Below are 25,894 nucleotides of genomic sequence, written 5' to 3'. Positions count from 1 at the left end.
TGGATCTCCCTGAAGGTATTTTTGATTTAGGTGTAGTCTTTTTTTTTCACGAAGACATTATTTGTACTTGTGTTTCTGCATGTTCTTACGAAATATTTTGTTGTATATAGATCAGTAGATTATGTGATTTTTATGAAGCGAATAAAGAGTATAATAATAACAATGATTGGTTGCTTTAAGAACAATTCCACGTCATGCTCTGGTTTGCCCAAGACAAAGAGAGTAAAATCTGGTGAACAGAACGATAGAATTCCATCAAAACTAGACTTAAATTAAGAAAGTTTTAGAATTATATGATATCATTATAGGCTAGCTATTTTCACCGCATACCCGCAAGTCGGGAGAAATATAATGTCATTACCTCACATCTTTCCCTTTTGATTTGTACACAAAATATGCCTATTATCCGAATATCACGTTTTTGGTCGATTTAGCATCTTAAAAGGGGCCCTTTCCCCTTTCATGCTTCGTTTTTGAAGTCAATCACAAATGTCATCAATAGCTTAATTCCATAGTCTCCTTTAGTTTTTAAAGGGATCGCATAGTTTTGGTTGAGACCTAATTTCAGGTTTGTAACATTTTATGGTGAGATAATGAGAAACCTCTAATGAAATATGAAAGAGCATGTAATTCCATGAGGAATTCAACGCTTATTTGATGAAATTTGGTTTTGAAATGGCTGAGATATCCAAAACAGAGCGATTCTAATAAAGTGTAGGACCCACCTTTTTTTTACGATCGCTTTGTTTTACTTTGTTTTTGGATGTTTCAGTCATTCCAAACCCGATTTTCATCAAATAAACTTTGAATTCCTCTTAAAATGGTATGCCCTGTACTATTTCATAAGGGTTTTCTTGATATCTCGCAAAAAGTTAAATGCCCAATTCTCATCTCCACCAATACTGTACCATCCCTTTAAGCTCTCTTTTCAAAATGACGACAATTTTTTTTTTTCTGGATGTATGTGCGTTAACGTGTAATTTTGCTAAATTATTCTGTGATTTGTTTAATTCTTTCCTCTTTCAATTAAAAAATGTAGAGTATTCCGAGTATGCATATATTCATTTTTTTTTTAAAGCAGAAATAGAATAAATTCAAAATCAGATCAATTTAGATACACGCTTTAACCGAATCTCTGCGGGATCATCAAAACATGCGGTGAGGTGCAAGTGAAGTGCGCAAAGGAGTGAATAAGTGTTATCTTACATCCCCGTAGAATATTTTTTGAACTGCATGAATATGAGTGCATGCAGGTCGTAGGTGTACGAATTATCACTGTGGTCATTGATATGCTCAGTTTTGTCCATCATGTTAAAGGAAAAGTTCACCTTCATATACACGCGGATTAAAAGACTGCAGCAATATTAGTAGAACACATCAGTGAAAGTTTGAGGAAAATCGGACAAACTGTTTCAAAAGTTATTAATTTTCAAAGTTTCTGCACAGTCACTGCTGGATGAGAAGATTACTACAGTGTATGATGTCACATGTGTAGAACGATATAAGGATAAAGAGAATTCCACAAAATTTCTTCTTTTTTTTGAAAAAAGAATGAAAATTCCCTCGACTCGCTACTGATGTGTGTTAAGTGTAATATTATCCCCCTGCCTTGTGAAAGAGGCGAGTCAAGCATTCTCTTATTATGCGAGAAAAGTGAAAATATGTCGAATTTTCTTTATATTTTCTTTATACTGTTCTATACGCATGTGACATCACAAGCTGTAGTAGTCTTCTCCAGCGATGGTGGCATTGAAACTTCAAAAAATCGTAACTTTTGAACGGATTGTCCGGTTTTCCTCAAACTTTCACTGATGCGTTCTACTAATATTGCTGCATTATCTCAGTTCTTATGTACATTAAGGTGAACTTACCCTTTAACTTGATAAGTTAACGATATCCGTTTTCATCATCACCATTACAACCATTATCGTTCACATCTTCATCTTCAAATCTTCGTCACAGAATATTGTGCATCCAAATTGACGATTCTTCTCGATGATGTAAAGTTTTGCGTGCTAACAATTACACTTCTGGGTAGATTTTCATCACTTATATTTGCTAAAACTCCTGAAAATATTTACTGTCACCGCATGGTATAATATACTCTCCATCCTAATTTCGAAACCCGTCAGTGTTACACTGTGTCTTGTAAATCATGATTACAGATGTAATTTTAAAAATAATGATGTCAATGATAATTGGCAATACAGTCGAAATACCCGGGATGGGGTCTTCAGTCTTTCAGCTCTGTTCAGTTTAGAGGACTCTGTCATTGTGGGCCACATCCCAACAATACCATGTAGGGACTATATAGGCCTAACCAATTGGGTACAACATTGTAGTCACGTTCTCATGGGTCAAGAAGAACAGTATGGGGGGGGGGGGCAATTTGCCCGACGCTGATTTCTATCATAGGACATAGAGATGAGTGGGCTCGGGTATGGTATTCAAACCAACACCTCTTGTTAATGAAGTGCAATACATACACGTACACCAGTACACAGTATCACATGAAATGACAGTATCCACAAAAATCGTACAATCTGGTTCTTTTGAAATCAGCTATAGCATCGTGAGTTCGGAACATCTGTAGAAAATTTGAAGGAGGGACTACCCCCCCCCCCCCAAAAAAAAAAAAAAAAAAGCATGACTGTGAAAATGGGGAAAATTGAGAGAGGATTAAAATAGGCAACTTTTTGGGGAAGAAGAATCGAGGTAAACACGATTGTGATCCTTATGGCATGTGACAACATTAATAAGTTCTGAAGAAGTGCAGTTAATCGGTTTCATTTTTCTTCTTCATCTTTTCTTTCCATGCAGATTACGGCGAAATGTCTCTTAAACCGAGAGACGACCTGATAGTGAGAAAACAGTCTGGCTTTCAGCTGTACTCAATATAGTAAGTAAAGCTTACTCATTTATTCCCCGTCTCCTATGTTAGATGGATAATTTGTGTGAAAGTAATTGTTATCTTTATCAAATTTCGAAAAACAAGTCCAGAGCGCTGTATTCTGATCGTTTGAACGACTCCCGTATAATATGTAAGATTATGACAATTGAGCAAGTATCTAGATATTTTTCATTAAATGCTGTTCGTGTTGTATTTGATTACAAAATTTTACCAGAGTTCCTCACCCCAGTTTTGTTTTATCGTACTTGGTGCGTTAATCAGCCCTGAGAAAATTATCTGTACATAGCATTCATATTCATTTCTGTTGCCTCTGAAAATTTTCCTTAAGTGGGATGGATGGTGTCGTTCGAGTTTCATTTTTACGGCCCTTTGTAAGGTGTTACAGTCTAAATCGAATGTTAATCTTGTCATCATATTTCAGGAAACCAGCTATGAACATTGACGTCACTTTACGTCGCAGATGCTCTCAAGATGAGTGATGACATCAAGGTGTTCGCGTACACCGCTCCACCGAAAAAGAAGAAAAAGAAGAAAAAGCCACCCAGTGGAGAGGCGAACAAGGAAGGAGAGCAGAATAAAGAGGCAAAGCGAGAGCCTGAGCCAAAGCCTGAGCCTCCTCCAAAACCCGAGGAGGAAGATGAGGATCTCATCAAGGAGAGGAAGCGACGAGAAGAATCGTTGAGGAGAGCTGAGTTGCTGAAGAGGAAAAAACGTGAGGAGGCGGGAAAGCCCGTCAGAGGGAGGGGACGAGGTCGCGGACGCCCTCCCAACCGGGGCGGTTCTGCGACAGGGCCCGGCAGGGGTGCTCCTTCGGAGAGGAGTCAACCTCAGGATGGAGGAAGGGGCCGTGGTAGGGGGCGTGGCCGAGGAAGGGGCCGAGGTGGCTCCGCAACTGGGAGGCGAATACGGAAAGTAGGAAACATGGACAAACCTCCCTTGGAGAGTATTCAGGAAGGTAGAGAAAGTCAGATCTCCTCTCGCCAGGCATGGAGTCGGCCTGCAACGACAAATCGTCCTCCAACGACGAATAATCGCCCCAACACAACAAACCGTCCAGTTACATCACAAAAGCAACATGCACCAACCCTGGAACAAGATAAGCCGAAAGAAGAAAAGGAAGATGTAGAAAATAAGGAAAAAGAAGACGAACCTAAAGCTCCGTTAAAGGAAGATCCCCAAAAAACAAGAAAGTTGTCAACAATTGAGCGCATGGGACTTGCGATGCGAAGAATCTTCGGTAAAAAGGAGACTCCAGCGGAAGCGGTGCCGCCACCTAAAGAGGAGGAAAAGAACGAAGAAGAAAAGAAAGACGAAGCGAAGGAGGATGAGAAGAAGGAAGATGAGAAAAAAGAGGAAATCAAAGAGGAGGAAACGAAAGTAGAAGAAACGAAAGTAGAAGAACCAAAAGAGGAAGAAAACAAAGAAGAAAAAGAGGATGAGAAGCAGGAGGACGAGAAAAAGGAAGAAACAAATACTGAAAAACAAGACGACGAAAAAGAAGGAGAAAAGGAGAAGGAAGAGGAAAAAGAAACCGTGAGCACAGAAAAAGTACCGGAAATAAAAGTTGAAGAGTCACCACCTCCTGAGAATAAACCTAACAATGAAGAAACCAAGGAAGAGAGCACGAAGGAAGAGGAAAAAGAAACAGAGGAAAAGGACAATCCGGATGAGGCGGAAACTAAAAAGAGTGAACCCTCACCCCCGCCAGAACAGAAAGAAAAAACGCCTGAACCGCCAAAGGCAGCCGAAGAGACACCTGAAGAACCTGTTCCTGAAAAAGAACCAGAAGCACAAGAGACGCAGGAAGAACCGAAGCAAACTGAAGACGACGAAGAAGTCAAGGAGAAGCAACGGGGAGTACTGGCGAGATTATTTGGGAGAAGGAAATCCGTGGCAAGTACGAAAATGGGTTCTCAGTCAACTCTGAGATCACCCAGTGTGGCAAATTTGAACGCATCTAGAGTTTCTCTCCAGCCCAGCGTGAAGGCTTCGCAGGTGTCTTTGCAACCAAGCGTAGCAGCTGGTGTTGATGTGGATACCGGAAGTCCAGGCGAAGAGAAGCCAAAGGAGAAAGGTGGATGGGGAATGGTCAAGTCCTTCTTTAAACGAGAGAGCACGCCCCCTCCCCCAGAAAAGACAAACACACCCCCGCCACCACCTAAGGAACCTACCCCACCTCCTCCAAAGGAAGAACCGAAACCAGTGGAGCCATTGGCAAAGGCGGCAGCGTCTGATGAAGCCACCGGAAGTGCACCGCCTGCGGAGACTGCATCGAACCTTCCGGGAGATAATGCGAATCGGCCAATCGTGATCATCAATGCCTCCGGAGACGATGGTCTACAGAGGTCTCTGATCGCCGCCCTTGGAGGAAAAGTACCAGAGGAAGTGGAAGGAGCGACAACTCAGCAGCAAAACAAAACAAACAATGGGCCGAACAATACCCACCCGGGAATGGTGGGAGTGAATCCTATGATGCCCTACGTAATGCCTTACCCTATGATGCCACCACCCCCAATGCCATACTACGGACTCAATCCCTACTATGGTCCTCCAATGATGCCACCGGCACCATACCCACAAGGATATTACCCCCAGGGCCAGTATCCACCTCAGCAGTTTCCTCAACAGCAACTCCCTCCACAGCCACCGACCGTGCAACAAGCAGTGCAACATCAGCAACCCCCTCCGCCACAACTACCAGCGGAGCAACCCCGACAACCTCAGTACGAACCACTGAACCAACAGCAGAGGCAGCTGGTGGAAACGATGCCTCTAAGCAGTAGTTCTCAACCGGTGTCTCAAAACGCCGAGGTCCTCTCGGCAACGGAACAACTCATCGAAACGAACCCAGCTCGCCTCGTTCATGAGCCCGCAGCTAAGCCAAAATGGCTTAAGAAAGAAGAGAAGAGGGCGGCGCGAGAAAGAATTCGGTTGACAGTGAGGAAGAAACTCAACGAATCCCTCAAAGAAGTCGAACAAAGCCGCAATCTCAGTGACGAGTCCTTCGTCGATAGCGACATTGATGATGAGTTTTATAATGCGACCGTACGGAAGAGAAATCGGAAGAAGAAGCGATCCATAGCTGACTTTAATGAGCTGCAAAAAGAGGAGATGGCACGGAAGGAGAAAATTGCGGAAGCCGAACGCCAGCGTAGGGAAGCCGAGTTGCAGGAAGAGACCCGCCGTCAGATAGCCGAGGACGGGATGAACGCTCTTCTGGCTATGATAAGGGGCGAGGAGGTCGACGAAGACAAGCCTGAGCAGGATGAGAAAGAAAACGCTGAAGACACCGGCAAGAATGCGGAAGAATCCGAGAAAGATAAGAAAGCGGACGGAAAGGACACAAAGAAAGAGAAGGAAGATACTTTCAAAAAGCCTTTCGACATTGAAGCCAAGTCCCCAATTATTTTCCCCGAGAGTCATACTTACGATGATTTCAGTAAATTTGTGCATGAATATACAAAGGCGAATGGCACTGATTCTCCTGCCCAGGAAAAAGTTGACAACAAAGAAAAAGTTCCTGCAGAAAACAATTCTGCATCAAATTCGGAAAATCCATCCCCATTTAGCATCACTATCGCGGATGACCTTATGGCCATGATAAACGACTCGGTCAGTCCCGCCCGAACTCCCAAGAAAGGCTCGCCGATCACCTCCGACCAAGTATCCACGCCCAACGAAACTCTCCCGAAGGCAAGCGTCGACGAGCCGAAAATTCCCGGCTCAAATCGGAAGCACTCGGTTTCTTTCGCCCCCACTCCAATGAACACACATCACAATTACTCTGTGGGCCCTGCCACTCCGCATACTGCCGATAAGCCGAAGAGACCTGCGGGGAGATCCGAAGCGCAGCAGTGGCTTCATGACGCTCAGGTGAAACTGCTGGAAGCAAAAAGGTTACTCAGTCCAAACTCGACATAAAAGAAAGAGAAAGGGAGAGAGAGAGAGAGGGGGGGGGGGGGGAGAGAGAGAGATAGACAAAGGGAAGAGAGAGAGAGAGAGATTATTGTTGTAGTTCTTGTGGCGTTGATGTCTCGAGTACCCTATCTGCCGCTGTACAATCGTACGTTACATTTGTTATAATTCTTACCATTAAATATATATGTGCAAACCATAGCTTACTTTAGGACATGGCACTTTATAAAGAAATAATTTCATCAAAAAGATGCAAGAAACGCTAAATTATCGACGTTTCAAATAATGCACTAATGACTGAGCTTGCATGAAAGCGCAATTACACTTTATTATTTCAAACTTCCTTTTCACGTAGGGGCTTGCTGAAATGTACCAATCATTTTGTTATGATTATTTATTATTCTGAGGAAACCAAATATGTGAAGTTTGTTCTGAAATGGGCTGTAACTTACTACAGAAATAGTGAACATGTGGTGGTACATTTATTTCGAGTCTGAAGAAAATTGACAGAAAAAATTTCTGTGTAGATCTTAGATAATTACGACGCCATGATATCGTCTCTGCATTATTTTGCAAATGTGGTTGTTCCCACTATCAATTTTTTGAAAAACCGACAGACTTCTATATTCCATAGTTGTTGTTTTTTAACAAACCCTCTACCATTCTGTTTGATTGTGCCCTTTCTTGACTAAAGAAAATGTGAACATGGCTTGGAATAGCAATTCAAACAATACTGTGAAGCGACATACTGTGTGGCAATGATATAGAGATGAAAATTAGATGCGGTTGTATTGTCTTCAGTGAATTCTCAGGCAACTCTGGATAGATTCATGGTATAATGAATGATGCAAAATTATCAGCTTAAAGTTGCTAGCACAGTATACTATTCCCTAAACACTATGGATGGAACAGATAAAACGCTAATGCATGTATACATTAATAGACTGTGTGGTAATGATCATGCCAGGGCTCGACACTAACTTATCTATTCGGGCCATCAAAAGATGAATTTGGTGGCCTGGCATCAATGTTTAGTGATCCCTGGCCACAGGGCCACAGCTATAAGTTAAGCCCTGATAATACTATGTGATATGGTAGTGACAGCTAGAGGCTCAATGGTGTTTCAATCAAGCTATGAACTCGGGACACCATAAAAATTTGATTATTACACTACTAGTATTGTATTGCAAAATGACTTGTAATCTTTATTCCAGATACCCCCCCCCCCAAAAAAAAAAAGAAAAGAAAAAGAAAAAAAGAAAAGAGATCAGGCTATTTCTGGGCACTCTGAAATAATTCTAATAAAATTCAGCTTTACACACTTTACACAAGAAAAGATGATATCTTTATACAAACTAACATTCACTGAATGAGACACTTCCTTTAATGTATAGAACACATGATTCGATAGACATGACTAAAACTTCTTCTAAATAATGAAACAGATAATTGTTCATCAAAATATTCCTCAGAGTATAACATTTTATGGAAAAACCATGTGTATGTGTGTACAATTCAAAATCTGCTGAAAACTATTTTGATACTGATGATTGCTACCACTGCTGAGAAAAATTCTCCATTTCTTAATGAGAAATAAAATATATTTGTTGTTATTAAGCCCTTTTGAGGTGCGTGTATTTCTGCTATAAATCTTCATTTATTCATACAGATGTCATCTATAAGACTGCTGAAAGATTGAGGGGAATTTCCCTATTTGGCACATGACATAAGGCACAGGTATTCGTATCATACTAATATTTGTCCACTGTACAACTTAACCTAATTGAAAGTGTGCCGTTCTACAAAATTCACAACTTAAAAAAACTACAGTGTACATGGGATCTCTTTTTTTGACAGTGTGCAGATACTCGTATTGCCCTTTGAATACTATGTTCATTCAAACAGGAAGAAGTTTGTGGTGTAGCTGATTGTATTTCTTGTCATTTTTCTTGGTAGCAGTAACCCAGACTGATTACCTATTCGACTGGCTTTGTCTTAGTGTTCTGTTATGACCATTTGCATAGGCTTTATTGAAAAGTGCAATAAAAAATATTGTAGACAAAGAGTATAAAACATTTTATCGGTGTCTACATGTGTATTAATTTATCCTTTGCATGCATGTGTTTTATATATGTACATATATATATATATATATATACTATATGTATATATACAATGTATATATATATATATATATATATATATATATATATATATATACAGGGCTCGACACTAACGGTGGCCCGGTGGCCCGGGGCCACCAAAAATGAAAGTCGGGCCACCAAATTTCAGAAAAGGGCAAATTTGGTGGCCCACCTCGGGCCACCAAAATTTTTTGAAAAGTGTGTCAATAAATTCGTAACTTTTTGCGCCGGAAATGCATTAATGCATGCAGTGAGTGTGCGACTTATTTTTTTAAAAATGGACTTTTATCAATGTTTTTTTTTTTTTTCGGGCCACCAAATTTTTCTCTCGGGCCACCAAAAATGTGAAATTGATGATTTTGGTGGCCCCATCGGGCCACCGAAAAATAAAGTTAGTGTCGAGCCCTGATATATAAACTTATCTGTTCCTTTCATACTGAGGACTGTAATTGCTGTATGTCATTAATATTGGATCAATATTGTATTTTTAATTGGTATATGTTGTTTTCTTTATTTGGTATATATTTGTTTTTGTTTACCATTTTCTTATTTGTTGAAATGTTTGAATACGTATATGCATGTAAATATACGATATCTTTTCATTTTTGAAGCGCCATGAGCACTGAAAAGTAGACCTGTGCGCTATACAAGTAGCCACTATTATTATTATTATTATTATATATTCATATATATATATATTTATATATATGTATATATATATATATATATATATATATATATATATATATGCCTTTGTATCAGTACCATTAAAAGAGGACCATGATATACATAATGGCAAAACCACATTAAAATAGGCATCATAGCTAAAAGCATAAGAACTTCATTAGAAATTTTTTCAACAATGTTTTGAGAAATTGAAACCAGAGACCAATCATGGCTGAAGGTTTCATGAACTGCATGATCTACTGGGGTACATCTTAATAATTGCCCTGCAGTTCCTACATGAAAATATGATGCAACTTTCTGCAATCTACAATTGGCCGACACGGCCACATTGGGGTTTATCTCTCCTAGAAAAAGAATCTATGGCCTATGTGCTCTTGCAGGTACTGTTTTCATGTATGACGCATTACAGGCAGTAGACTTACTTCACGGAAAATGTTTGTGGAGCAATGATAAGAAATGAGAATTATTCATCTAAAGTTGTTCTCTCTCATTTTTAATCTTGTGCAGTTCATCAGCTTCAGAACACTTTCTAAAGTGAATCAGACAAAGGTAGAGTAAAAGTTCATTTGGCTTGCAATAGTTACACAGCAAACACTTACACAATGATAAATTTACATCTTTTGACAATAATCTGCAAACATAATCATAGTAAGCACATCACATCATCTCACAATCCTAGAATCATTTCATATCAATCTACAACAAAAAAGTAGAAACAACGTATGACTCAGAGTGTGACAAAACATTTGCTCTGGTCTCATTTTCTCCAAGGACTTAGGGTTAGGGTTGTGAGAGGGTTTTAGGTTTAGTTTGAAGTGAGGATCAGGATTAGGGTTACGATTATGTTTGTTGATAGAATTTATGTTTGGCTTAGCGTGCAGATATCTCATGGGAACAAATGTCCCAGGAGCAAATGTCATGGAGCCAAATCATGAGACAGCAAGAGGTAGAGGACTTTAGGTGACAGTAAACAGAAAAGATAAGCAGAGATAGGTTGACAGATATGAAACAAATGTTGACAAAGAGAGAGAGAGAAGAAACATATGAGGAAGAGAGAGATACACTTGTATGATTACCACGAGCAAATGTATTGCTAAATTTTATATATTCTGAAATTGGCAGAGTCAATATTTCAGTAGTTTTGAATAAGAAAAGTGATATTGCTATGCAAACACTATAACTGTGTCATGTTAGTATTCAATAAATATATACATATATATATATTATCATATGTTACATGCTTGCAGTTATCTTTGATTTTGTATCTGATCGACAAATTGCCCTACATCTACAATTTTGATGCTTGAATTCTTTCATTCTTTTGAATATCTTTGATTTTATAGTCACCAGCAGGAAAGATGCACATGAAAAGATGAAAGACATAAAATGATTAGTTTTATACACATTGGAATTGAGACAAACATTTGAGACTCGAATAGTGAAAACTAGGTTACCATGAAAGAGATTAATGAGTAGCAGATTTCAGTCAAACTTATCTAACAAGTTTGCTGATAAACTAACAAATTGTATCAAACAACCATTGAACCTGCCTTTATACTTTTTTTTTTCATTTCCTGTCTCCAATGTCACCATTTGCTCATTCAAAATGTCAAAATGTATACTTGGGTGACCCGCACCTCATCATAGTTAATGTTTGCGCATATTTGAATCACATTTCGCCACTGAAATTCTTTGAAATCCAACTCACATACAGGAAAAATGCTGAAAATTCCAATGGAATCACAAGCTCACTGATCGATATCGAAAAAGTTGCGCGCTTAGGAAGGGGCCCGCAACTCGTCACCCGCACTCCCATAGACAAAGCACGTAAAAGACGTGTGCGGTGACCGTGATGCTCCCATAGACATACACGTAAAAGATGCGTGCGGGGACAGTGGTGATACTTATAACACGAACACGCAGGGTCTTATTCCGATGAAAATTTCAGATTTTCGCGAAAAACTGTTCGGTTTTCACCAAAATTTGCTTGGTTGTGGTAGCCCTGCCACGTTTCAAGCGTACTGAACACAGTCCCGGGCATAAATTCTTGTTTAGTGCGCTTAAAACAATTTTAAGCGGGGTGACGGTATTCGGGCCCCTGACGAGGTGCGGGCACCTCACTATACATTCTGTCCTAGTTTCCAGCTCTTTGCATAGTTCTCTCCTTGTCTGACTATCTGCTAGGATTATAATGGCTGGTTTCCTTTATACTTTCGCCACGCTTTTTGTATGATCTCTGCAGACTTCACAGCCTTCCGGATTTTTTGAACCCTGGTCTTGTTCTCCCTGGCAGCGGAGAGGTATGACTTTTCACCTTCCGTCTCCTTAATTGATCTGACCTTTGAACTCACATCTCTCACCAGGTGCCCACTGAGTGTCAACTCTGAGCCGAGTTCAACGTCAAAGGTCCTGGCATCCACACGTGGTGAAGCTTTGGTTTGGGGTGAAACAGCAGAAGAGAAAGACGTGTCAGCGTTACTTTTGAATCCTCTCGATTGTATCTCAGAAACATTTTGGGGCACAGGGGAGGAAGTGTCCGAGTGCATGGATGAAATGTCCCATGAGGTCACAGAGGGTGTGCCCCTCGCCTCCGACAGATGCTTGTTTTCCCCCTGTCCTAGAATGGACTCTCCCGCCCTTGTCATAGGTTGTGTGTAGGTGCTTGTCCTGGACCATCTGTCGTGGAGGGAAGACTGGCTGCTGGTGGATGAGTTTGCTGACCGTGCTGAGACAGCGGAGTGAGGCTTGTCTGCTAGGTAGCCAAGAAGCCTGGACTTCAGAGCAGTGGTGACGTCTTGATCTTGTTGCTGTAGAAACAAGATTGTAGAACAATCAAAAACGTCTGTACAGTAAGCTGAAATGGCTTCAATCATTTGATGAAGAAACACAACATAAATCTCTTTATTTTCTGATGATGAAGAATGACTTCCAGATAGATGAAAAAAATAGAGTGCACTCCCGTAAAAACAAGGTCCTTGGGACTGCAGTATTTCTTTTATTATATCACATTTTCGTCCTAGCCGAACAGTAATGTATATAAAAAAATACAGATGACAGTTTTGGTACCTGAAGTTTTACTTCGTTTTAACAAGAATTTTGTCGTCCATTATAATGGGAGTGCACTGTATTGAATTATTCATTTCATCACACAGAACAATTTCAATGGCGTTATACATCTGTTGTCCTTGTATTAAGAAAGAAAAAAACTACAACCCTGAATGTATCTTCATGGCTAACTCAGGGAAAGAGAGGGGAAACAACACCTCAAACACAATTTTACTTTCGACAAAAACACAGACAAACAAATGTACTTAAAGTGATCATTATAGTTTTGGTTGAGACCTAATTTCAGGTTTCTAACATTTTTCGGTGAGATAATGAGAAACCTCTTATGAAATATGAAAGAGCATGTAGTTCTATGAGGAATTCAACATTTATTTGATGAAAATTGGTTTTGAAATGGCTGAGATATCCAAAAAAGGGCGATTCTAATGAAGTGTGGGACCCACACTTTGTTATGATCGCTTTGTTTTACTTTGTTTGTGGATGTTTCAGTCATTCCAAACCCGATTTTCATCAAATAAACTTTGAATTCCTCTTAAAATGGTATGCTCTGTACTATATCATAAGTGTTTTCTTGGTATCTCGCAAAAAGTTAAAAGCCCAATTCTCATCTCCACCAATACTGTACCATCCCTTTAAGTGTATAATTTGGAGATATAAACACTAGATGATTGAATACATCTTACTTCTCTGACCGGACCCCAATTTATCACTGGTCATAAAAGCAACTTTTCAAATGTTGCTGTGACAGCCATAATTTCTAATATACCGGGTGTCCCAAAAAAAGCGGAACTGTGGATTTTCAGTACCTTGCATGCTAAAAGTGATATAATTTTTGACATCATTAGAAAGAACATCTTCCGCAGAAGACAATGATACCAAAATCATTAAATTTGGTTGAGTACTTTTTATTCTACGCCAATTTCTGTATATGCAGTCATTTTCAATTTTTTGCGACTTATGAGATAAAAATTTGGGTGCGACACACGTTCCATACGGTGAATTGTGTAAGCTCGTTGATCCATGTCAATAAAAGATAACGTTTTCATATTGGGCGCGCGCTCAAACACAGACATACACGCACACACACTGTTTTTTCCTGGCCCGTACCCAATGTGAAAGCTGTATCTTTTGTTGACATGGATCATCGAGCTTACACAATGTTCACCGTATGGATCTCGTGTCGCACTCAAATTATTATCTCATAAGTCGCAAAAATCAGGCGAAATTTGAAAATGACTGCATTTTCAGAAATTGGCGTAGAATAAAAAGTACTGAACCAAATTTAATGATTTGGGAATCATTGTCTTCTGCGGAAGATGCTCTTTCTAATGATGTCAAAAAAATATATCACTTTTAGAACGCAAAGTACTGAAAATCCACCGTTCCGCTTTTTTTGGGACACCCGGTATAATCATCTTCACCATGGTAATAATGTCAACACAGGGTTCGAAATTGGCGATGGTCCTCTGGCCATTGGCCACCCAAAATCACGTTGGACTAGCTAAAAATCATAAAGTTCTGAAGTTACTAGTCCGTCTGGCTAGCCAAAATATTGCTTCAGTGTCAAAATTGATTCTAAGTAGTCCGCCTGGCTAGTTAAAAAAAAAGTTAAGTGCGACCCCTGCAACAGTATTTGGGCCATCACAGTTGTGATGTCATGTATTTCTTCAAATACTTTTGCTACTACAGCAACTATGATAATTGTATCTCTATAAGTATTACAACAATATTTACTACAGTAATTATGACAATTATAACTATAGGTTTGACAAGAATACATGGTAGAATGGTCAAATGATTCATATCAATTAATACATCAGTTTTAAAACAAAAAGAAAATGAACAGAATTCCTCGAAAGTTTGGCCTTACCACTTTTTGCATTGGGCTGCTAAAAGAAGAGAGAGTACTTGTCAAGCTCTCTGCCTGTGAATCTCTGCTAGAGTGTCGGTCTTGGTGCAACATGGAGGCCAGTGCTGCATCAAAGGAACCTTGCCCCAGAGAAGACGAACTGTACCTCAGAGACTCTGCCGCACGAAGGCTCGCAAGACTGTCCGAATGCATGCTCTGGGTTTGAAAGGCACTCTCTGATGTACCAGAGGCTGACGAAATGCTGGTTAGGTCTGACTGTGAGGGCGCTTTCATGTCAGAGTTAACTGAATCAAGATGGCCAGCTGCACGTGTTTCCATTGTTGCAGGTGGAGAGCACTCAATGGCGGTTATGGAAGAACTTGGTTGTGAGGTTCTGTCAGTTTCATAGGCTGGAGAACCATGGAAGACGGGATTGATTACAGGTACTCCTTTCTCCTGAGAAGTGTTTGATGGAACAGTGCCTTCATGCTCATGCATAGCTGTCCAGGAACCAACTTTGGAAGAAATGGAAGAGCTAGAGCGTTGTGGAGTGATGATGGTAGAAGCTGCACTTCTGTTATTTGTTTTGACAAACACGTGGTTTGGTAAACCTGTTCCTGGTACCAACTGCGGATGTGTTGGTGTGCCTTGAGCAGGAGAGGATGTTGATGAATTGTTGTCTAGATCATTGCCATTAGGTAAGGTCAGTTCAGAACTGGACCGGAGAGCATTATCCTTGTCTGGGGTGCTGTGATGATTATCACATTGCCTGTTTTCCTGACTGACTTGTGAAAGAGAAGAGACATCTTTGCCTCTCTCCACTGACCACACCATGTCCGGACTGCCTGGCTGAAATACAGATGGGTCATCTGGTGATGCCGTCAATGAGTCTCCACTTTTCTCCCCAGCAGCCCCTGGGTAGCCACCTTGACTGTTACTGCGTGAATGGGGCATCTGTGACTGGCTTGTCCTCGATCGCGACTGTAGTACGTCACCTTGAGCCCATGCATGCTGCACGTGATCAAAGCGTGGATCCCCCATGCCTGTCACATGATCTGTACATGGCTCCCCCATGCCTGTCACATGATGGCCTTCATTTGCCTCATGATCCACACCTGATGGAGATTGACCTCTCCCATTTCGCTGCTCCTCTCGCTGCAATTGCTGCTGTCTCTTCAGCTGTTCCTTGAAGTGCCTCAGCTTGGACAGCGTTGCCTCTTCCTTCAGAGTGAAGTGCTGCACAAAGTTTGCAATCCTCTCCTTCTGAATCTCCTTCTGAGCCTGAGTCAAAGATAAACAGGGATTCCAAGAATGATCACTAATTCTGTTGCAAAGGTATGAAACTAGTCCAACCCACATCTATCCTTTCCACTAGAACAGAACATATTACACAGTGTCCTCGCTTTTATTCTGATCTCCACATAGCTTGACTTTCTACTTGTTCCCAGCATGCAAGGAATTTTATGACACATGTAATATTTCTGCCTTAGCGAAGTCCACTATATGTTGAATGGATCTAATATGACCACTCGTCCTCAAAAAAACAAAACAAAACAAAACAAAAGCAGAACAAAACACTCCTTCCAACTGCAATTGCCAGCAAATGCAGTTGCACTTCAAAGACAAACCAAAGCCATAAAATGCCTCACACCTTCCAAACTACAGTCATGTGTATGCAGGTAAGAAATTGATGCAATTCATTGAAATTCAAAGCAGTTAGTACTGAAACTTTTATCTTGTTGGTGGCAAAATGCTGCATATCATATCTCTCAATATGATTTCAGCTTACACGGGATTGATGATTACTAGAGGGATTAGTACAGGCATAAGATGCTATTGTTTTCATGTCCCTGTTCCCTCCGATACGGACTTTACAAAAAGTATAAATTTCAAGACATGTACATCTCAAGACTGTGTGCCAAACTGCAGGAATATGTTTTGTAGTTATCTGCTTGTTTGAAATTTCCAACATTTGTGAGTTTCTTTCTCTCTGTATACCTTGTTTTGTTTCTTTTCTTCTGTCTTTAGTATATCCAGCACTCGTTTTGAATCCACCCTCCCGCTCTTGTGTCTGCAGCTCTCCACAATCCTATCAGTCAGGCTTCCTGATTGGCTGGCTGGTGCCTCACCAAGCAGCTGCTCATCTAACAATTGATGTGACTGGCCATTTAAGGTTGGGTGCCTCTTTCCCCCACCAACTCCCCTTGGCGAGGACAGAGATGGTTGGAGAGGAAGAGAGAGTGACTCCATGGTGCCAGGTAAAGGATTGCTGGATTCTGATTGGCTGTCTGGGCCCTCGCTGTCAAATCCTTGCTTTCCATTGGCTGCCTGTCTGGATTTCAAAACCCTCTCCTGAAGTTCCAGGTGGTTCTTTACAATCTCAAGATGTTCTTGAGCTAGCTGGAAGCGCTTCTCGTATTTTGCCTGAGGAGTTAACAAGATCATGAGGCTGCATTACATGGTATCTCTTGGTAGCAAAATGTAGAAATGTGAACAATTCCCTCCCCAACCAAAAATAAGATATTAATTCATTCTCTGATACTCGGGAAACAAAGACAACCAATTACAGTGCTGCTAACAACTGCACATCTAGAAACACACTAGTGTGCAGTAAAAACAAACACAGGAACAACATCAAGAAAAAGCAAATATTCTCTGACAAAATTCATGATTTGGTTTTGAAAAAGAGAAATTACATATAATATGCAAGCTCGATCAAATTCATCAAAAAGCAAAATCTATTGAACACACTTATTTACACATTTTCTTTGTTTAAAAGAGCACAATAGTTAGCAGCTGTACATACATTTGAAATATTGTCGAGGTACCACAGATCATGACTGACCTGATACCTCATATCAGATCATGCTCTTACATATACTAAAGTAAACCTTTCAAGGAATGCCTCTTAATGTGCCAAAAAAGTTTATCACATGATCACATTTTTTCTTTTCTTTTTTTTAAAATTCCATTAGACATGGAGAGGCATTACACTTTAATGTGCTCAATTTGTTTTCAGCCGATACCAAGGTACAAGTCTTCCACTATCTGATTTATTTTGACATTTTGGATGTAATAAAAGAAACTAGATATATCGCTACGGCTACTGATATGCCTCCGCCATAATGCATGGTTCTCCTAATAGGTCTATAGTACAATGTCTTGACAATGTGTGATGACAGTTTCACACAATTGGCAAAATATTAAAATGACAGGTTTGACACAAATGTGCTGAAAGTTCACTTTCCTAGAACTAGGTTCAATTGGATGAATGATTAAAATGTCAGAGTGCAGGTATTTGGGGAACTGATGATTTTTACTTGGCTTTTGACCCTTTTATAAGTTTATGCATTGAGTAATTTTCAAGGTATTGAGAAAAAGTATAATTTCAGTATCAAATGGGAAAATAGCATTATCTAAACCTGGCCTTTGACCTTTGACCTCACAGTTCCAAAGAGAATCACTGTTAGGTTGAACATGCATAAATATGTAAGTTTCATGATGATACCTTGAGTTACTTTCGAGATATGGAGGAAAAAGTGCAATTTAGCACTTTCACTTGACCTTTTACCTTTTGACCTTTGACCTTTTGGCAAGAAACTTCCCCAAAAATATATATTGGGTAATACATGCCATACATCAAGTTTAAAAAAAAAAAAACCTTCAGGCATATTGCACTTTAAGGAAAGTACTTGAGGAGTTGACCTTGACCTTTGACCCCCCTGACCTTTGACCCATGACCCCCAACTTCCCTAGATAATCACTGCCCACCGGTACAAGCATATATACTAAGTTCCATGAAGATACCTTGAACCATTTGCGAGATATGGAGAAAAACATGAAATTTCAATTTTTTTTTCTTCACAAAATAACCTATGACCTTTGACCTTTGACCCTGTGACCCTAAAATCCACACAAAGTATTATCCCCCAAGGATATACCCTCATACCAACTTTGATGTAAAACCACCACACGGTTCTTGAGATATCGACAAAAACAAAACGGGACGGACGGACGGACGGACGGACGGACGGATGGACGGACGACCCGAAAACATAATGCCTCCGGCCACTTCGTTGCGGAGGCATAAAAATCATAATACACATCATTAACAGACTTGTAACTGCTAAGGGTAATACCTACAGCTGAGTTGCAATACCAAGCATAGATGGTAAAGTGACATGACGAATGACTGTTTTCAACATGCAAAAAATAAATTATGTGTTCTGCATCAAAAAACATCTTGATTTAACAACCATTGTGGCTTGTATCATGTAAAGACTTGATCATTGTTGCAGTGATGTGAGGACATGGATTTCAATTCATTCACAGCATAGAGTGGCTTTGCTCCAGCGGGAGGAAAATACCCTTGCAAAACACAAGCCTTGTGTGACCGCCACAACTTACAATATTGAGGAATTTATACTTACTAGTCTCTTTGCCAGTTGTTTCTCAGCAATCTTCTCAGCAGTGATCTGTTCCCGGCTAGCTTTGCACTCTCTCAGTCTCTGCACCAATGCACTCTGCTTCTCCAGATGGTCTGTTGTCATGCCGATCTTGCCCCTGCACAGAAGATTCAATCTAGCATGAATGTGTTTTCTGTACAGTACTTTCATGTGTGCTCATTTTTTGCACTTCTAGCTTATCAAACACACTATGAAAAACTGAGGTGAGGGGTGGATATGAAATGGAAAGTATCCCAATCTAACAGACATATGCACATGATATACAACATATCCCGTACATAGATGCCGAGTAGATAATTTGCACGTCCATACTACTTATATACAGACATACAGACATGCCTGTATGTATAAAACGTGAACATTTAAACATGCATGTACACATGAATAAATATATATAACAGTACACACATATGTACGTTCATACATACACCCTCCAGAAGCAGTAAACCTGGTACAGATTTCTGGAGGTCTTGAAAATCACATGGGCAAATAATACCTGCTTTCACCTTCAAAAGAAGGGTTTCAGCTGTCATTTGCTTGAAATTACAGATTTGAGTCAACATTTGTCAAAACCACGCTTTCATCCACGTATAAAATTTTATCAACTGACTGAAATTATGGCCTTTGTAGCACATTTGTCAGAATTATGCCTTCACCCATGCTGGAACGTGATGTCCTTCTGAGCTGGACTGTGGACCAGAAACAAAGACTGTGCAGCCCAATCTCTACATGGACTTTCTAATCTGTACCTAGGGAAATTTCAAGGGCTGACTTAACAGAGATCCCTGATGGCATTTTCTAACTGCTGCTGCTTCAGTATGGTCTTAAAGGTATTGTCTACCACTGGGAGCAGTGATTTAACAAATGTTTGAGTTATCACATTTGATGCATATGTGTAGGTCAGTTGTATCTCAAAACATTCTACCACATAAATATTTGGCAATAAAGCCCGAAATACATGTATAAGGAGAAAGTACTAATTTTCTTGACAAATGATAACTGTGGACGGTTTATTCTAGAAACAATTTTATTATAGCTATTGTTTGCATTTTATATATCTAACAATACTTAAAGGGACTGTACAGTACTGGTTGAGGTGGGGATTCATGTTTTGAACATTCCTAAGTGAGATAATGAAAAGCCTCTTATGAAATATGAAAGAGCATGTAATTTTAAGAAGGATTCAACATTTATTTGATGAAAATTGGTTTTCAAATGGCTGAGATATCCCAAAAAGTGCTAATAATAAAAGGCGACATGCCACAACTTTATTAGGATCTCTTTGTTTCACCTTGTTTTTGGATATCTCAGCCATTTCAAAACCGATTTTCATCAAATAAACTTTTGATACCCCTTAGAATTGCATGCTCTTTGACATCTTATAGAGTGGTTTCTGAATATCTCACAAAACGTTAAAAGCTAAATCGTCACCTCGACCAGAACTGTTACACACCCTTTAACATTGATTAAAAGTGATTAACATTTTTACATTGATTCTTTCTATCCCTAACTCACATTTCAGAACTATTTTGAAGCACTAAATCTGGGTTTTTGTTTCATCTGCAAATGGCAAATTATGCCTAATCTTCCAAGGGCTTGCTTACCCAAGATCCCTGATAGCATTCTCCAACTGCTGCTGCTTCAGTATGGTCTTAAACTCCATCAGGTCTCTCTTCTGCTGTTTCTGCTCTGCGATGCGGGACTGCACGCTCCGGCCCAGCCGTGAGATGTCCTTGTCACGCTTCTTTTCAAATGGACTCTTGTATGCCTTGGATGACCCTTTAACAATAATAACAGCAAAATAAAGAGAAAAATACAGTATTTCATCTAAAATGTAAGGTTTGCATACTTAGAAAATTAGTAACAGTCAAATGTAATTTGTTATGTCATGAAAATGAGCTGTACATGTACTTTATTTTGTGAATTTATGGCTGACCCACAGAAAATTTTCACCACGTGAGCAGAAGCTCTGAGCAGAAGCTCATTAGAAACTGTGTGAAAAACTGCATGAAAATATACAAATTCGGTGCACAGTACGAACTGCATAACGGTCTATCATTTTCACTATTATTATATAATTATTGTTAATAGTTTTGCTATTATGATCAGTAATATTGTCATTGTTATCATTATTAATACATTCATGCCAAGATTTAGAGATTTCTCTTTTCCTCTGCTACTACTTTGATGCTTCAATTGCATCTGATTCATACCCACAATGCAACACTAACCATTTAACCTGGGCTTCCCTTTCACTGCCGTAACCTCTGGGGGTTGCTCAGTCTCCTGACCTTTGACATCTGACCTCTCTGCCGAGCCGGTCTGCCCTTCACGTTGCAGGAAACCAAGGGTGGGGTTGTACTTCTGGTGGTAGGCATAGGATCTGATGATCATATCCCTCAGGAGCTTCAGGCATTCTCTGAATCGCGAGAAATCTGAGATGCCTGGTGAGGGAGAGAGAATTAGTGAAAGAATGAGATCGTGAGAGGTGGGGGAGGCTAGTAATTATGGGATGTGATCAATAACTGCACACTTTTCAGTGCAAAATCAATTTAAAGGACAAGTTCACCTTCATAAACATAAGGATTGAGAGAATGCAGCAATATTAGTAGAACACATCAGTGAAAGTTTGAGGAAAATTGGACAATCGATGCAAAAGTTATGAATTTTTCAAATTTTTGTGTTGGAACCGCTGTATGAGGAGACTACTATAGCTTATGAGTCATATGCGTACAACAGTATAAAGAAAATGTAAAGAAAATTTAACATATTTTCACTTTTTTCGCATAACAAAAGAACACTTGACTTGCCTCTTTCTAAGGGCAGGGGGAATAATATTACCCATAACATATGTCGGTAACAAGTCAAGGGAATGTGTACTTTTTTCAAAAGATGAAATTTTGTGAAAATCTCTTTATATTTTCCTTATATTGTTGTACGCATGTGACATCTAAGTTATTCATACACTGCAGTAGTCTTCTCATCCAGCGGTTACTGCACAAAAACTTCAAAAATTCATAACTTTTGAACGGATTGTTCGATTTTCCTCAAACTTTCAATGATGTGTTCTACTAATATTGCTACATTCTCTCAATCCTTATGTTTATGAAGGTGGACTTGTCCTTTAAGCACATCAGAGATCCCTATATATCTGTATCTAAGTCATCATGTGAGCACATTGGATTGCTAGCTACAGTGAGAAACATGCCTAGAAGTGGGACCCACGTAACCAAAGATGCTGTGGAACTGCATGGCTACTGACAGTCACAAGCAGTGGCAAAATCTTATTAAATCAAGCTTCTTCCAGACTTATTCAACTTGAACAATTTGTGGTGAAGTGAAGTGCCTGTTTTATTTTTCTGTGGAAATACATGCAGCTTTGCTATGTCAAATGGTTGAATATTGCTTGAAAGAAGCCACATGAATACCACCTCATCTGCCAAAGGTTCTATGCTATGCCGGTTCATAGTATTTCATCATCTTTGTATATACAAGCAAAATCAACTGCAAGAAAAGACAGAGATAAAATACGACAAGAATGGACATACTTTACAATTTAAAAAAAAAACAAAAAAACATATTAGAGAAGAGTAAATAAAGTTGCATATTCAAGACACAGAGCATTCATATTGACTGGAGCATAAAAGATGAACGGAAAAAAAGAGAGCAAGAAAAGATGTAAATGCGTCTGCAATGAGGCATACAGGAGCTTCAATAAAGCAGGGTAGAGGGGGTAAAAAGCTCACATAATCACAAAGCTGGAAAAAAAAATCAGAAAAGCATCACAGAGGTATAAATGGCATGGAGATGATTTGACAAATAGACAGACAATACAGCATCATAATCATAAAGATAAAAGGAGACCTCACACCCACAGTGATGATCGAGGTAGAAAAACAGATTGTTGGTAGATGTCGAAGCCGGTGAGATAGTGAAAGAATCAGATGAATGTATGGTAGATGAAATATCTAAAACTGACAAATATATGCACATGTGTATGAGTATATTGCATGGATTGATAGAAGACATAAATATATGAAGATGAATGATGTACTGTGTATTACACACCTGCTGCTACTGGGTCTTTAATCTTCCCACTCACATAGCCTTGCACAAGCCTGGCACACAGATGCCTGCCCTCTCTGTTAAGTCCACTCCCATTGGCTGGAGCCAGAGGGGCAGGGGGATAATCAGCCAATGAGGTGGGCTGATGCATGCGTGGCGATGAAGTGTGAGATGGGTGTGGAGGTTCTGGATGAGACAGGCTGTCTTGGTGGTAATTGGGATGAATACTCTTTGTGTGGCTTGAGTGAGATGACTGCAATGAATGAAATAAACTGACATGAATCCACACCAATCATTCAATCACCACAACCCACCACCACAATTTAACCCACTGCTCACTGCAATGAATGAAATAAACGGACATACATATGGGTCATTCAATCACCACAATCCACCACCACAAATTGACTCACTACATGCTGTGCAGAAACACAAGGCTGACAGGCTAATATTATGGATGCAAAATATGGGTAGTGTGCAGGGGCCCAGTTAGCATGTACCACATTGTGGCCTGTTGCTCTTTGTGTTCTTTGAACCTTAAAGCACAAACCTTGAAGCGCATAATCTTTTACTAACCATGATATACATTTTATGAAATCCTTTTTCTACCTATTCAAACTGTATAATATTTAACTAGTTGAAGTCATAATTACGATATTTTAAAGTTCCATAAGCATAGAAACTTATGTACACCTCCTGGGATGGGTGGCAATGATGAAACAAACAGGAAAGGGCAGATTGCGTGTAAGTACACTACAGAAAGGCTTCAATATGTAATGACCTTAGGATAGTAATGAAAGTTGAACCTGACGTGAAATGCATTAAAAACTGATAGGCACTGCATCACTCCTTGTGATGGTTACTACAGATGATGCTACTATAGATTTTCAACTCTGCCTGAAGATCACATATCATTCATTATAACATCGAGGGATATCTATTTCCATCATGCTCTTTCGGAACGAGTATGCCTGTTATGCTCTAGCGATGACCATACAGTGGGTGCAATCATACTTTTTCTGCTTTCTGTTTGTATACACTCATTTTTTTCAAAGACTGCAAACTAGATGAACTGCTGTTTAAAAGCTCCCCTCTCTTCACTGCTCAAATATCACATCAGTTGCACTTTATGTTTACCACTATCGCAGGAAAGGTAACGACAGTCAACCTTGCCAAAGTCAAATCTATTTGGACTGAAGAAATAGCTTCAACTTAGAGAAAATTTGACTTATGAAGAATTGGAATATCAATAAAATATACAGAGAAGAGGACTTGGAAAGACCTTTGACTTAGGCAATTATTCAACTTATGCAAGGTCGACTTTTAAAAGCAAGGTTGACTGTATTACATAATAAGGGAGGACTATAAACCTATTCATTTTTCTAGATCTCATTGGGATGCCATCAAGTTATATGTAAATGAGTGGACAATGAAAAAACAATGACATCAAATCAAACATAAACAAAATTGTAGGGAGAAAATTGTAGGGAGAAATTTGAGAGGTTTATGTTGGCCTAGCAGTGCATGCGTGGTGATGTGACAGTTCTAAGTGCAAATAAAGCAAACTCCATCGACCATACACACAGCTGGAAATGAATATGATGAGCTGCCATTCTGGAGAGATGCTGGCAATTTGCATGACCGGAAAAAAAAAAGACAGCTGAAAATTGAGAAACTATCCCATCACATCCACAGACATACCTGTGTTGCTTGGTCCTCAGCTAGTCTTCTTTTCAGTCTGTTTATCTCGTCCTGTAAAGTGACGATCCTTTTCCTCAGCTTTGCAATGACTGTCTTATCATCGATGATCTCATTACGACTGGGAGAAATAATTTTAGTTTCCACATTGTTGTTGTGGTGGTGGGGGTGGGGGGTAGAAAAAGAAAAGAAAAGAAAAGAGCACAAATATTACTTGAATGTGCTACATGTATTGCTCCGTGATTCATGTACCAGTATATTAAAACATACAACTGTACATACAGAAAAGCAACATAGAAACTGCAGTTTTGTTCAGGACTAAATGGCACAATGTCATATCACTGCAAAGGTTATGAAGCATTTCAAATCAGAACATTAAAAGTTCTGAGACTTCATGAAGTGTTCTGCACTATATCAACTTTAAATGCTTTGATAACGCTAGTATGGCATAGTAAGTGCAAATTTAGGCTCTACAAAAGAACATGGAAGCTAAACTTTTGATGCTTATGGTAGTATTTATATGTGTATGTCCTATACTGTTTTCCAACTTCACCCTGCAATTTCAATACAGATGCAACTCAAACTAACAGGCAGGTTGTGTTTTACTGATCATCATAGTGCCTATATCTTATCGCCAACATAAGAGTAACAGGTGATCCACAGGATCCTGAGTGTTCGGCACAGTCCTGAAATGGCTACATTATATGGGTCAGTCAAATACCTGTCAGCAAATTGGATAAATGTGATCCTATGATAGCAGACCATCTGCAATGTTCTCCCATGAGTAGAATATTCCTTGGCATGTTCTCTGGTGGAATATTCCAAGTGAACAAAACTTAATCAAGGGAAGCAGTGCTCAAAAAAATTACGGCATGCAATTTGCGTCCTTCCTGTATGCACGAGGCATAAAGACAACACAGCATATATTTGTCCACTGCTAACTAGCTGTGGGCTTCTTGGTGACAGCTGTGAAAATGGCTATCATTGATAAATTTCATTTGAAGGTACAGTTGACTCCTGTTATAGGGAAGTCCTCAGGACCAGCAGTTTCCCTTTGATATATCAACATTTTGTCATAGCCAAACAAATGAAG

At 39.6% G+C, this 25,894-nt stretch overlaps 2 protein-coding genes across 2 annotated transcripts; one reads left to right on the top strand and one right to left on the bottom strand.

Annotated features, from left to right (window-relative positions):
• Window positions 1-3,382: 3,382 nt before the first annotated feature.
• On the top strand, window positions 3,383-6,832 carry LOC139713472 (uncharacterized). The gene is made up of 5 exons (XM_071625199.1): window positions 3,383-4,444; window positions 4,526-4,906; window positions 4,979-5,575; window positions 5,636-6,574; window positions 6,620-6,832. Exons 1-5 carry the CDS (start codon window positions 3,383-3,385, stop codon window positions 6,830-6,832), a joined length of 3,192 nt encoding a protein of 1,063 aa, XP_071481300.1.
• Window positions 6,833-11,440: 4,608 nt separating this feature from the next.
• On the bottom strand, window positions 11,441-24,922 carry LOC139713470 (uncharacterized; the record flags this gene model as incomplete). Its single annotated transcript, XM_071625197.1, has 9 exons — window positions 11,441-12,464; window positions 14,594-15,853; window positions 16,571-16,754; window positions 16,818-16,996; window positions 19,003-19,135; window positions 20,643-20,817; window positions 21,270-21,482; window positions 23,107-23,356; window positions 24,805-24,922. Coding segments are annotated over 9 exons (3,133 nt in total), but the record flags the coding sequence as incomplete, so codon positions are not given.
• Between the last annotated feature and the right edge of the window lie 972 nt (window positions 24,923-25,894).

This window comes from Diadema antillarum, unplaced genomic scaffold (genome assembly GCF_040938485.1).
Source record: "Diadema antillarum isolate AM-2024a unplaced genomic scaffold, OU_Dant_1.0 seq00001982_RagTag, whole genome shotgun sequence".
In the NCBI taxonomy this organism is placed as follows: domain Eukaryota; kingdom Metazoa; phylum Echinodermata; class Echinoidea; order Diadematoida; family Diadematidae; genus Diadema; species Diadema antillarum.
This window is presented reverse-complemented; position numbering and strand designations above follow the sequence as displayed.

Bases quoted from the DNA above. Each gene is read 5' to 3' on its own strand.
- LOC139713472 (XM_071625199.1), top strand. From the start codon at position 3,383: ATGAGTGATGACATCAAGGTGTTCGCGTACACCGCTCCACCGAAAAAG. The intron at 4,445-4,525 runs GTGAGCACAGAA...GAAGAAACCAAG, and splicing joins AGGAAGAGGAAAAAGAAACC to GAAGAGAGCACGAAGGAAGA. The intron at 5,576-5,635 runs GTGCAACATCAG...CGACAACCTCAG, and splicing joins CACCGACCGTGCAACAAGCA to TACGAACCACTGAACCAACA.